Source organism: Bemisia tabaci, chromosome 1 (genome assembly GCF_918797505.1).
Source record: "Bemisia tabaci chromosome 1, PGI_BMITA_v3".
NCBI lineage: Eukaryota > Metazoa > Arthropoda > Insecta > Hemiptera > Aleyrodidae > Bemisia > Bemisia tabaci.
In genome coordinates, this window is record NC_092793.1 from 23,591,888 (window position 1) to 23,606,610 (window position 14,723).

Consider the following 14,723-nt stretch of genomic DNA (forward strand, 5'->3'; position numbering starts at 1 on the left):
CACCTTTTGCGAAATTTTTCACTTTTTCTTACGAAACAAGGGTCGCAAGTGAATTCGTAGTGGTTATTAACGGGTAACACGGGCCCCCTCCGGGGCCCGGGCCCCGGTACCAGGGACCCAGTATCCCCCCCTTGCGGCGGGCCTGCCTTCGTGCAAGCTGGACTTGTCGATTTCCTTAGAAATTTTTGTAGTGGTGAATGCATAGCTGAAGTGCGCTTCAGCTAGAATTGTATTTACAAATGGGTGGTTTTTCTACGAGGATTAAAAATAAACAAGTGGCACGGAAGATAACAAAAGAATATGAACCATGCAAAACGATAATCCGGGTATCGGAACTTGGCTGTTTTGAAAACGCCTTCAAATGCGGCGTGATACCTCTCGCATTCCGGAGAGTTCAAATAGTTGTATCATTGCGCCGTAAGAATGTGACGGAAGATTTAAATGGAGATAGCCTCCATGCACGCTGGGCTTGTCGATTTCCTCTAAAAAATTTTCAGTGGTGAATGCATAGCTGAAGTGCGCTTCAGCTAGAATTGTATTTAGCAAATGGGTAGTTTTTCTAAGAGGATTAAAAATAAACGAGTGGCACGGAACGTAACAAACGAATATGAACTATGCAAAACGATAATCCGGGTATCGGAACTTGGCTGATTTGAAAACGCCTTCAAATGCGGCGTGATACCTCACGCATTCCGGAGAGTTCAAATAGTTGTATCATTGCGCCTTAGAAATGCGACAGAAGATTGCAATTGAAATAGCGTTCATGCACGCCGGCCTTTTCGATTCCCGTTAACATGTTTGCAGTCATGAATGCGCTTATACGTCTTCCCGTCGGAAAATACTTTCGGATACCGAGTTTTAGTTAAATTGATCGTACAGGAGCTGACTTAGCACTTTAGGCCACGGCCGCAATCTTAGATTTTGAAATTTTAAAAATCTGACCCAAAATTCGAGATTCCCGCTGAAAAATACCCTTTGCTTCCGAGTTTCACAGAAATCGATCAAAGTGAAGCCGAGATAGCATATTAGGCCACGGCCGCCATCTTGGATTTTGAAATTTTAAAAATCTGACCAAAAATTCGAGTTTCCCGTTGAAAAATACCATCTGGTACCGAGTTTCACAAAAATCGATCAAAGTGAAGCCGAGACAGCATATCAGGCCAAGGCCGCCATCTTGGATTTTTAAATTTTGTAAATCTGACCCAATATTCGAGTTTCGTGTCATAAAATACCTTGTTACACCGAATTTCACAAAAATCGATCAATAGAGAAGGTGAAAGAAAAAAGAGAGGAAGTTAAAGAAAAATAGGCGAATGACCCATGTAGCATAACAACGTCCATTCGTCCAATAAGCAGCTTGCAATCTTGCGCGAGATTACACAGCGATATGCGCGGTACAATGGCGTGGTTTTGTCCGCGCGTGTTTCTGATCGGTTTACTTTGATCACAGAATGAGAGTAAGGGAACGATTAAGCGGTGGGATAAGATTGTAGCGAAGGGGCCGGTGCGGGGAAAAGAGGCGTGACGCTAGCAACGTCCAATGAGCAACTTGCTTTGCGCGAGGTATCACAGCGATCTGCGCGTTGCAATGCCGTGGTCCTGTTCGTACGAGTTCCTGGTTGGTATAATTTGAAGAGCGAATGGAATAAAGGGACATGGTTGAGTGGGATAAGATAGCAGGGAAGCGGTTAGTGCGGAGGAAAGAAGCGTTGCTATAGCAACGGCCAATGAGCAGCTTTGCGCGTGGTTGGTCCGATTTCATCAGATAACGGGAGTGGGGGCAACGTTGATCGGTGGGATAAGACGAGTGGGAAAGGGTTAGTGCGGGGAAAAGAAGCGCTGCCCTAGCAACGGCCACTGAGCAGCTTTGCGCGTGATTGGTCCGATTCAATCCGATGGCGGGGGTCGGGTTACGGTTGAGCGGTGGGATAAGATGTAAGGGAAGAGGTCAGTGCGGGGGAAAGAGGCGTGGCTCTAGCAACGTCCAATGAGGGCCGCTTGCAAATTTGCGCGCGATTTCACAGCGATCTGCGCGGGGCAATGGCGTGGTTTTTGTCCGTCCGTGTTTCTGATTGGTTTAATTTGATGGTCGAATAGAAGTAGAAGAAAGGTTGAGTGGGATTAGAGTCCCTTTATACTGAGAGTCAAGACAATGCGAATCCATTTCTGATTGGTTAACCGGATTTTAGGCCTTCACAGTGTCACAAACGGGAATAAAGGTTACATTTTCACCAATTGCAAAGATTATAATCTGGAATGGACCGAGGAATTTCGGGTTCGACAAGGAACAAACGGAATGAGAGAAGAAACGGAGAAAGGAATTTAAGAATGAGCCGATCAAAGATTACGAAAAACGTTCAAATTGTGTAATCTTTATTCCCGTTTGTGACTCCATAAGGGGTGTTGTCTTGACTCTCAGTATAAAGGGACTCTAAGTGGGATATGATGGCCGGGAAGAGGCGTGGCTCTAGCAACGTCCAATTAGAGCAGCCTGCAAATTTGCGCGCGATCTCACAGCGAGCTGCGCGGTGCAATGGCGCGGTTTTTGTTCGTGCGCGTTTCTGATAAGACCTCAGGAGGCCATTAAGATAGACGAATGGCGGTGGTCAGATGCAGATCATTTGCCAATGTAGACAATGAGGTTTTATTTGCCAATATGAACGTAAGATTTACTCCCATCCCGAAGGTAGACAAAATCCAACTTTTTGTATTGGATTTGAAAACATCAATTACACTTACGCCTCTATGGTATATAAAATATGGTAATAGGCGGAGTAATAAACGTCAAAGGTTGGCAATAAGCCCCTTCTCAACCGCTGCGCTCAAACTTTCTCCCACCTACACTCGCCGCCATTTTTTTTTTTTTTTTTTTTTTGACTCGAGTAAATCGTGGAATATTATAAAGCTGAATGGAATCCTTCCATTTTTACATTATGATTTAGTAATTGAACGAGTTTAATCAGAACTACACCGGGCATTGCCTATTTTACTTTTATATTCTAATTTCTCACCAGAAACCGATTCGAAATCCTGACGTGGAATTCGTGATTATTTTCTCCATATTAAAACTGATCGTGCGCAAGAGATTCGGGTCCGAGGATTCCCCTCTCACGCGCCGCACCGCACCGCGCTGGCCCACAGATCGCTCGTAGCGATAGCCTCCCGCCCCGCCCCATCCGCGATACCCGTTACCCCGCCGCGGTCGATGCTAGACAGTGTCCCCGCCCCTCGCCACCGCCCTTAAGTCCTCCCCCAAACTTTTGAAACTCGAATTTTTTGTCAGATTTTCAAAAATTTAAAATCCAAGATGGCGGCCGTGGCCTAAAATGCTGTGTCGACTCCTGTTCGATAGATTTTCGTGAAACTCGGAGGCAGGGGGTATTTAAGGACGGGAGACTCGAATTTTTGGTCAGATTTTCAAATTTCGAAAATCCAAGATGGCGAACGTGGTTTTAAATGCTATCTCGGCTCCTGTTCCATCGATTTTCGTGAAACTCTGGGTGGGGGAGTATTTTTCAACGGGAAACTTGAATTTATGGTCCGATTTTTAAAGTTTCAATATCCAAGATGGCGGCCGCGGCCTAAAATTAAATAAAACGCGTGGTACGGAACGTAACAAAAGAATATGAACTATGCAAAACGATAATCCGGGTATCGGAACTTGGCTGATTTGAAAACGCCTTCAAATACGGCGTGATACCTCACGCGTTCCGGAGAGTTCAAATAGTTGGATCATTGCGCCGTAAGAATGTGACGGAAGATTTAAATGGACATAGCCTCCATGCACGCTGGGCTTGTCGATTTCCTCTGAAATTTTTGCAGTGGTGAATGCATAGCTGAAGTGCGCTTCAGCTAGAATTGTATTTAGCAAATGGGTGGTCTTTATGGGAGGATATTAATTAAACAAGTGGTTAGAAATGGAAACAAAATAGTATGCACTATGCAAAACGATAATTCGGTCATCGGAACTTGGCTGTTTTGAAAACGCCTTCAAATGCGGCGTGATACCTCACGCGTTCCGGAGAGTTCAAATAGTTGTATCATTGCGCCGTAAGAATGTGACGGAAGATTAAATGAAATAGCCTTCATGCACGCTGGGCGTTTCGATTTCTTTTGACATTTTTGCAGTGGTGAATGCATAGCATAGGTGAAGGAATCTGACACATTCGATTTAAACTTATTTCCGCATTTTTCGGCGCATCTTGAAAAGCTCGGGTATTTGCAAATCAATACGTATTGTTTTTTCGTGCTCGAAACTGTGGAAACCAAGTCAAGCGAATCGACGGCAAATAACCAAAAGAAACGCATCCGCAATTTTGGCCGCCATTTTGTAAAAATTGAGGTATTGACAATCGGTTTGCGCAAAAGTTTCTTCTTTCAAGCCTTTCGAATGATGTATCACAAGATAGGGGTTCCTATTGAAAAAAAGGTTAGGGTCCGCCCCCCTCAGGTGGGCCGCCCCGAAATTTTGGGTACGCAAAAAGTAGCCCTTTCACCTAGGAATTTCCCAAATTCGAATCCCTAGTATTTTTTGTTCATGAGTTATGAGCGGAGGCCCAGACTTTTGAATGAGCCGCCATTTCTTGGCCGCCATTTTGTTAAAAATTGAGGTACTGACAATCGGTTTGCGCCAACAGTTTTCTTTTTTTAAGCCCTTTCGAATGATGTACCACAAGATAGGGGTTCCTATTTGAAAAAAAAAAGTTAGGGTCCGCCCCCCCCTCAGGGGGGGCGCCCCCCAAAATTTTGGGTACGCCAAAAAGTAGTTCCCTTTGACCTAGGAACATTCCCCAAATTTCAAATCCCTAGCATTTTTTGTTCAAAAGTTATAAGGGGGGTCCCGGACTTCTGGATAACCCTGTAAGGTTTTGAGCATGGTAATGGTTTGTTTAAAATTACAATTGAGCCTTTTCTAGCACAGCGCATTTTTTTCGGTTTGTTGAATGAGTGTTTTGAATGGTCATTTTAGAGTATTACTCTTACTCTACCGAGATTACTCGTCTTAAATTACATTCTGTCTGAAGCAAAAGTTCATTAACCTACGTTTTGAGGCCGGCCATAACTGAGTCGAAATAAAGTTGCACCGATATTTGAAATGAAAACAGGAAATAAAATCGAAATCAAACAAGGATTGATCGAGATAAAAGTCGAGTAAGACACAGCGCTCGTACATTTTTTTTTAAAGACAAATATCAATTTTTGGCAGTTTTCATGCGAATATTTACATTTTTTTTTTTTTTGCTTAACATGTTTTTCACCGCTCCTCTAACCACGATTATTTTTCCGTTTTGTGAATTTGTCCTTCTCATCACAGTTCTCCGTGAAGTAAGTTTCGATCTGATCAAGTGACTTGCCCTCGGTCTCCGGTAGATAGCGCCAATAGTAGAAAAATCCCAACGCTGAGAGTGCACCATAAAAGTAAAAGACTCCTTTGAGCTGGACCAGCCTTTCCAAGTACAAATAGGACTTCGACATCACAAAATTCACTAAGTACGCCCAGGCTGCAACCAGGCCTTGTGCAGTCCCCCGGCCTCTATAAAAGTAAAAGAAAAATTTAAAAATGTTTAAAAGATCAAATATTTTTGCTCCTTCTTTATTTGAAAATTAGCATGTAAAAAAAATGTATGTACCTCTTAAAATCTATACTCTGAAGCCTACTTGATGAAGCCTAATTTCTCGTACTTAGCGTGTGTAACACGTGGTATCCTTTTCTGATGTCGAGAAAAAATCTTAAGTCACTGAGAGTAATTGTCCATGAAGAATTCGCACGGCTTTTTTTGAGACAACCATTTGAGCGTGGGTGCTATTATATTGCCGTAGGCTGGAATTGAAGGCGAAACATGTGTCGTATTCGTTCAACCTTTCGTCCAACATTCGCAAGATGTTTGGCGAGGAAAAAACGAACACTTTCAATTGAGTCATGTGTAACTGAGCTGTGATTTTAAATTACAATTAATAATAGAGTGAGGCTATGAAGCTTTCGAGTATTACATTTACTTGAACAGTTACTGTTCTGCCTAAACTCTATGGCCCCACTAAAATTCATTCTCTTCCGTTTTTTTTACGTTTTATCTTACTCACGCTATTTACTGAGTAGAAATTCCGAGAGAAAACGGACTCTTTCAGAAACTGAAAATTTAATGACATTTTTACGATTTCCAATTCTAAAGTAGATCTGCGAATTGCTTGGCTTTTGAGATGGATTAATAATCCTACTTTAAGAGGAGAGAGAGAAAAAAAAAAAAAACAAAATCAAAGGTGAACACCCAGATAGAGCACCAGTTGATTGGCATTCAGAACTCGCAAGTTGGCAAAAGTGGGTTTCGCTCATCTAACCGCACGTAAACCAATCGATATATGCCGAAACCGGCTGTTTCACTTAGAATTCATCATTAATTATTGCACCCTTTGCCTTTGGGCACCGAGTGGGGACGTTTGCACCAGTTCCAACCGCCGCACAGTGAATCGAGGTCGGACATGATTTTTGACTAAAACTGCAAATTTTGACGTTTATTTTGTCACATTTTGAATTTTAAAGAGTGCTGTAGGAAGAAATATCTCGAAAAAACCAATGAAACCACTTTTAGAACCTGACAGTCTTGTATAAACGGAGATATAAGCGCTTAAAGTTTCCAAATATTGTCCGACCTTTCCTATTGACTCGATCCACTGTGAGCCAAAAGCCGCGGGATATGCAAGTCGGATAAATGAGTGTGTGAGTATGAGTGAGAGGTCAATGTATTTCCATTTATTATTATGATAGTTAATTCAAATGAGGGTAGGGACAGTGCTGCCAACTCTCAAGAATCGCGCAACTGTTTGGACTACATTTTGCAATTTGAAACTATAAATTCCAGCTCTGTTTAAAAACAACGTATGTGCCATAAGTTTCTCTATGCACATAAGTATTTTTCCAGAGGAGCCAGAATTTATAGTTCCAAATTGCTAAATGCAGTCCATTTTTCAGTTTGGCCTTGTCTCCACGGGCCGTTTCACGAGATTTGTCCCAGGGAAAAATCCCGCTTACGAAGTTGGGAAAAATATTGAGTTAATCAATATTTTTCCCAGTACTATAAGTATAGTCCTTTCACCCTTAGGACTCACTGAAAGAAGAAGAAGAAGTATAAACGAATTTTGCGATATTTTGTTGATTACTCCATTGTTCATGTTTGTTTAATTCAAATAAAGTGTCTAATTGTCAATTGAGTGCAATTATTATTTCAATCCCGGTTGAAACTCGACTTTAACTAAGTTATCTTCCCACGCAAACTAGTCGCAGGACCGTATGAGTCTCGTCCCGTGGAGATGGTAACTGAGAAAAATCCCAGAAGTTTCATTCCTCCTATTCGAACTTGGGGAAAATCCGATGAAAACGTCCCGTGGAGACAAGACCTAAGATTACTGTTTGTATAAATTTACTTACTCGACGGGAAACACTTCCGCGCAAAGTTGCCAAGCGATGAGAGCAATGCTGGAGCCACTGGCAAAGAACAAAGAAACGAAGAGCGAAATCGGGATCCAGTCGATGGCTCGGACCTTGGCTGTGCCCGTGAGATAGGCGAGGTACACGCCTAAAAGCAGGATGGAGAGCGTGGCCAACGCTTGGCAGTACAAAGTGAGTCGTCGCTTGCCCAATCGTCGCACGAAGATCACGTTCATCATCGCGCCCACGAAGTAGAAAAAGGAGATCAAAACCTGAAAAAAGCATCAGTACTTAACTAATGATCCGGGTCTGGGAACCGGCATGGAACTGTTGTGAAGTGAATCAGTGAGAGCGAAAACACACCACCTCGGTAACTCGAAAATCCTTAATTTCCATTAAAGACAGGTAATTTACTTAAAGTTCATTGAGATTAGCGCATCTGTTCCAACTTGGACCTTTAAAGTGTCCAAAAGTACTTGTCTTCCGGCAGCAAAAATCTTTTTCTTAAACTAACTTCTTCACCTACTATGCAGTTTTGTGTGTGTCTGGATTATTATCGTTTTTCCGAGTAGGTGTGTTTTCGTTCTCACTAATTCAAACATTAATTTGCTAGACAAAATATATTAAGTCTTTTAACTTAAGATAATCACATTGAAAGGTCTGCAATTCACTCGTAACCTAGAAACTCGCATTTTTGAGCCTCCTGACTCAAAAGAGTGCTCAGGTACAGATTATTTTCCCAGTTTCACAACTCCATGCGAAACTGAAAATGGTTGCAGTCATATGTGTCGCAGTTATTCGATTCAAAGTAAACAACACGATACCCGTCATTTTTTAATATCTTCTCATTCCTGCTTTTTTTGGATGGAAACATACTTTGATTGTTTGTTTTTATATCAGGAGCTTTATCACACGGCATTTTTAACTTATTCGTATGGAGTTGTAAAACCGGGGTGCCGGAAAGACTTACCAAAACTAAGTAGTTGTCAACAGTAAGTCCAAATTGTATGAGAACACCGACCATAAACGGTCTCATAGCTGCGAGCTGAGTTGCTATGCCAAAAAAGAACACGATAAATACCATACGCAGAGGTAAATACAGTTTTTTGTTGGTAATTTCCCGGAATTTTTTCCTCCAATAACTTTCATCATGTTCTCGAAGCGGTTGCGGCACTCCTGCAACAATCAGACGTAAGTAAATCAAATCTACAAAATCAATTTCAATTTGTCACGGATATTCATACGCGTGAGGAATAGGCATTCATTTAAATCAATGATAAACAAGTGTATAGAAAATTCGGTAACGACGCGACTTCACTCAATATTAAATAGCAAATGAGTAGCATTAACCAAGATGGAGCCCTCACATAAAGAAAAAGTGACCAAAATGTTGTGTCAGTATGGTTAATAGAACGCAAAGTATCACAAACAGTCGGTTAATTTCTATTGCTTAGTTTTTTCCAGATAAGGTCACTCGACACTTTGGTTAATATAACCAGATGTTGTGGTCGAAAAACTCCATACCTATTGATCGAAAAAGTAAATCGTAAAAATTACTTCACACATTCTCGAGAAAATGGAGCTCGAGGGTAAAAGCTGAGGACCATTCTAAAATAAAGATGTTCCATGTGTGAGGAATTTGCGATTTGACTATAGAGTCTTATGTAATAGTTAGCGAGAGACACGATGGTGCCACTGGTTTTCTCTGAAATCAACTCCCAAGCTCAATAAAAGCTCTCAAGTTGAGGCCACAATGGAGGGGGTATCCCACGCTATCCTGAGAGTCCACTCCAAGACAAACTCCCCATGCAAAGATAGGGAGCAAATACATTGACAGGGCTGCCACTTTATTCGGGGACTCTAAAACAGGAAACACGGCACTACTGCTATAGTCAAATCGCAAATTCCTCACACATGCAACATCTCCATTATTGGGAGTAGCCGTGCGCAGCGTAAAATACTAAGCTTTAAACTCTTCAATATTCACTGCATTTTAGACCAAAACACTTAGTTACTCACCATTTTCAGAGGTAGGGACCATCTCATATTTTTCTCTTTGAGAGCCGCGAAATCGTTTCGACTTTGGCTTAGTGTCAGTGTACTCTAGCAAACGCTGAAATTCCTCCTGAACCTCCTCCGGCTTGAGCCAGCCTCTCAGCCAACCTAAAGCTTTTTGGGCTTCTTTTTCGCGGCCATTCATGACCAACCAAGTGGGTGATTCTGGAATCTGAGCAAGTATTGGATGTTCAAATAAATACGTCTACAAACCAAGCCATCATTGTAAAGGAACGGATGATGTAATGTTCGTGACGACAAAAAACGGAAATAAATTTTGAAATTGTCCTAAAAATATTTAACTCGACATCAATTTTACCAGCTTAATGTTATATTAAACCAATATGATACATATCTGCACTTGCATTTTTAATAGAATTACGATTTGATGAGATAATTGATCATTTTGAACGCAATTTTTCTTAACGCATGTCCGAAATTTTTGAAGTCCGTGACGCTCAATGTGTCAATAGGTATAGCTCTTTCTGAAATTTAACTTGTTTGATGAAAATTTGAGTGAAAAAGGGGGTTCTCACTCGCATGGGTCGAATGGTTTTTTACATTATTCACTCCAAATAGCTAAGTGATCCTTTATTGACAATTTAAATTGTCCAAATCCAACATCCGTGACAAAGAAAATGTTTTATCGGGTAGATAGGAGTATTAGGAGTAAAAACAAGGGGACAGCAGGGAAACAAAGCTAAAATAAAACAATAAAAAATCCGAAACGTTTCGACTCAAAACTGAGTCATTTTCAGTCGGAAAGTCAGTCGCGGTTTTTCTCCGATCTCAGCTACCGACATGTTGGTTTCAGGTTTTTTCATCGATATTTTTTAATTTTTACCATATTTTTCGACTGAAAATGACTCAGTTTTGAGTCGAAACGTCTCGGATTTTCTATTGTTGTATTTTAGCTTTGTTTCCCCTTTCTTCCCCCTTGTCTTACTCCCGTTACCATTGTCTCGGGCTGCTTCGTAAAAATGTGTATCCACGTAGATAGGAGTACGGAGTTTCTGATCTAAATTATTTCGTAGCCCATTTGGAGTAAAGGCGTATCTCGATATCCGTGTGAGCCCCAGAACGCATGGATTTACATGTAAAACAGAGCTTACGTGGAAATTAAGATATACGACAATTTCTGACCTGGGCAATGGCGAGGAACGTGATGACCGGCACGAAGCTGCTGATCAAGGCGGCCGTCCTCCAGTGAACTAGGTAGCCAATGAGGTACATGATGAGCATGCCCATGAGGCAAGAGGCCGTGCCCATGGCCGAGAGGGTGCCTCGCACGTGCGGCTCGCTCATCTCGCCGATGTACGAGTGGAGCGGGGCCTCACAAAAGCCGATGCAAAGGCCCAGCGCGGCTGAGACGAAATAGAGCTGGTAGACGGAGCTTGCCAGGTACAGCGTGCTCCAGGCCACCAGCATCGGGATGTTCACCAGCAGGAGGCTACGCTTCCGCCCTAGGAGCTCCTGCAGGAACCCTGAGATCAGGGCCCCGATCGGGTGCGCGAAGTACAAGATGCTTCCTGGAAAAAGAAACGCAACATATCAGAAATGGACCACTAGGCAAGGGTACGAATCGAAGTTGGAACACACGCACAGTTGGGAATCCCATCGGAACCAGATTAAGATTGGATTGGATACTTACCAAACCACGATGCTTGCTCGTCGGTCAAGTTCAGAGCTTCGTCGGGGTTTTTATGAAGAGCACCTATCACGATGGTGGGTATAATCAGCTCCAGCCCAAAGTCAACGAGCAAACAGGCCAAGACAAGCATAGCCACGATCTAATGGAATGCAAAAGCATGTTAACAAATGCAATATGAAAATTCTAGTTCCAGATGTGTGAGAAGGACGACATTGTGGCATGTCGCAGAGAAGAAGTCGCCGTTCTCCAAAGGTCCAAGGAACACCACTCGATTAAGAGACCTGCCAAGTAATGTCCGTTGCACGGATCGTTTTCTTCGTAAAATTTTGTAGAGGGAACATGTATTAGAATTCTTAGATTTGTATCTTGTCTAGAAGTCCATTAACATTTTGCCAGCGTAAAGCTATTATTGCAATCATAGTGTCATAAACACACTCCATCTGCAGCCCGCCGAAAAAGTTGATGGTGGAAAAAGTTGGAAATGAGAGAAGAAAATCATTCCACAAAAAATGTCTTGATCTTGAAGGAAAATTAGTCAAACCGTAGTAGTGCTTTTGAGCGGTTACGGCATATCGCACCATTTATTATTGCCGTTACTTCAGAGTTCCATTTTTTACATGTAACTACAGATATGTACGATCTAAAGAAATTTTGAAAATATTTGAAATTAAGAAGAAGGAAAAAACATTTCCCTCCAGGAACTTTTTATATGACTGTTTGCTCTACCTGTGAGAATGTCGATCTGCCGGCATTTTTGTATTTTATTTCTTTTGGCTTAGGCAGCAAGTCTTCAGTCTGGCTTTCGGCTGGATTTTCTGAGGACTCCATCTCGTCGGTCATGCGTACGTGCGTCTGACATTCGGAAAATCCTCTGGGGGTCCATTTTAAATTTCTACGGTGACAGCATCTGGTTATAACAAAACAAGTTTGATTCTTTAAAGCAAAAACACACAATAAAATAGGATATTTTTGTTCGTGGACTTCAATTGTTTTTCCTTTTTTCATGGGATCGTCGATAACAATTAAATAATAAGGGGATAAAAGCGCTTGCCTCACACTTCAAAATGTTGTTAGGTAGTACTTGAATTTTGAAAAGAAGCATTATTCAATCAACTTAATTTTTCCCTGAAAATTGATATGCAGAATTTCTCCATTGCAAAGCGGTAAAGCAGAATGGTACATAGGTAAAAATGAGTTCAAGAATATCGTCTTCGTTAGTATACCAGATTGTGTGAGCCTTCCAGCGAAGGAGGAAACTTGGATATCTACAAAGGGGGAAACAAGTTCTTGACCCAAGAAAGAGCTTCAGCACTTTTGAGATCGAGTCTATAGCTGTTTTTTTTCAAATTTTAGAAAAATTTTCAATCATGCCTAAACGTCACATCACACTGAAATCTATCAAGTATTTATGCACAAGATATAACTAAGAAGCAGTTCGAAATAACTTCAAATGTACGTTCCGAATGAATACTGCAAATCGAAAGGTGAAACGATTCGCAGTACTTCCTTGGGATGTACTTCCGGTATTATCTCAAAAAGTACCTTGGTGAAATTTTGTGTATAAATACTTCATAAATTACGTAATATACTTCATATACTTCATAATACTATGCAGAAATTATCAACTAATTTTTCAACTAGTAAACCGTTTTCAAAAGTGTTACGGCGGAACCACCTTAATAATAAAAACTTAAGAACATACCTTTCCGAACCGTGGCACGAAAATCTGTGTAACCAACATGTGCTTATATGAACTTGGAGCCCCAGACTGACACATAGGAAAAAACCTTGGCATCCTTATGAACAGAATCACAAGTTTTCTTACCTATTGTTTTCTAGCTATTGTTCTACGAAAAGTTATTATGTCACATCTCAGATAGTTCATTATATGAATTAAATGATTTCACAGTTTTCAAACAGCAGTGGGTGTCTCAGGGCCGTGGCCTGGTAAAGTAGTATTTTTTTTTTTTATTATTATTATTATTATTGGGATTTCTTTGATCGAGCTCCATTATCCTGATGACAAAAAATATACAGTGTATTTTCTTCGGAAATACCCTAAAAAATCATCGGAATGACAAGAAAAACTTGAAATTGTTAATGTTCGTTCCAATGAAATCAACGAATTTTTTCTTCAAATACATGAAAAGAGAATTCTTAATTTACGATAGCGTTAGACCAGGTAGCAGCACGTGCTTTGATCTACGTTTTTTGCTTCTTTATATTTTAGGGACACCGTAAACCAATTCTAATGTTAGATACCAACAGAGCAGAGCATATTATACATGCAGCAGTATGTACATCTTAGTCTCTAAATAATAATGTGGACTTACTGCTGTTTTGTCTGCGATGCCTCCATTTTTTGCGGTCTAACTGCTTTTTCATAATTAGCTTTTTTGTTTCCCTTTTTGCTTATAAATAAGACTAATTTTGTAATTTTAGGTTTGATCGCTGCCATTAGATTCTGTTGCAAGAGTTAATTTATGAAGATGGAGTTTTTGTTTAAGTAGTAAAGATCTTTGAGACTCCACCAATGGAATACATTTATTTATTTGCAGACATTCATGGGTGTGAAAAGAAAAGCTTTGCTGCGGATCATCGCTCTATTAACAGGCAGAACACACACTATTACAACAAACTACATGATGCTCACATTTGCTCACATGCCGGCGATTTATAGGAAAGAGACGTTAGATACAAGTTATAAATCAACTACATTCGTGCGAGTGAAGGCAGAATAATCACAGAAATATGAATAGAGTGGCAGAGTGTTAAAGAGGTCAGATAAGATCTTGTCCACTTATAGAAAATCCACCATAAAAAAAAGATCTTGTTGAGAAAATGATTTATCATTAATTCATTTTTACCACCTGATAAAACTTTCGAATTCAAATAATATTTAAGTTAAACACTTTTCAACGAGTCATTAATTCTCGGTTGAAAGCAATTTACAATTTTGTTTTGGCGGTGAAATTTTCAAATAAGTTGAACATCGTCACAATTTTTAAGCCCTAATTTCTTTTAGACCAATCCAAGTTTCATAATTTTACTCAATTTACAAAACTTTTAGGAATGTTTTTTTCGGAAACCTTGCGCTACAAACACCTTATCACCTCGGTGATGATAAGCTGAGACCTAGGTGAAGAAAGACCTCTAAGACAATTGTTCTGTGATGTGAAGAAAGTGTACTGAGAATTGAAAGAGCGACAATTTACTGGAGGGAAGATCCTATGGACAAAACTGTAAGATTTATTTAAATTTTTAAATCCAAAATGTTTAATAAATTTAATGTAGAGGAGACGTTTCACCATGCTATCTTCATCTTGTATGTACTTCATAAGTTTAAGCACTTACACAAACGTGTTTCGGCTATCCTAAATCTAATTCGAGCAATTTGATATTCAAATTGTGAACATACTGAATTTGAGACTCATTGACAGGAACTAAAAATAATTGGCCTTAAAGACAATACTCAGTTCATGATCATCTTCATGTCTTCAGATTTCACTAAAAATTATTTTCTTTCTCAACGCCGAAGCAAAATATTATACGTGTATTAATTAAATATTTAAATATAATGGGAAAATTTGGGCT

At 40.4% G+C, this 14,723-nt stretch overlaps 1 protein-coding gene across 1 annotated transcript in view; it reads right to left on the bottom strand.

The window, feature by feature from the left end:
- Positions 1-14,718, bottom strand: part of LOC109041346 (uncharacterized) — a 38,036-nt gene extending 23,318 nt beyond the window's left edge. The window contains exons 1-8 of the mRNA XM_072306592.1: positions 13,463-14,718; positions 11,856-12,036; positions 11,130-11,268; positions 10,622-11,007; positions 9,443-9,650; positions 8,394-8,599; positions 7,424-7,695; positions 5,269-5,533 (exon numbers count right to left, since the gene is read on the bottom strand). Coding sequence (XP_072162693.1) covers positions 5,269-5,533; positions 7,424-7,695; positions 8,394-8,599; positions 9,443-9,650; positions 10,622-11,007; positions 11,130-11,268; positions 11,856-12,036; positions 13,463-13,587 — 1,782 coding nt within the window. The 5' untranslated portion in view covers positions 13,588-14,718. The remainder of the gene's footprint in view (positions 1-5,268; positions 5,534-7,423; positions 7,696-8,393; positions 8,600-9,442; positions 9,651-10,621; positions 11,008-11,129; positions 11,269-11,855; positions 12,037-13,462) is intronic.
- Positions 14,719-14,723: the final 5 nt, after the last annotated feature.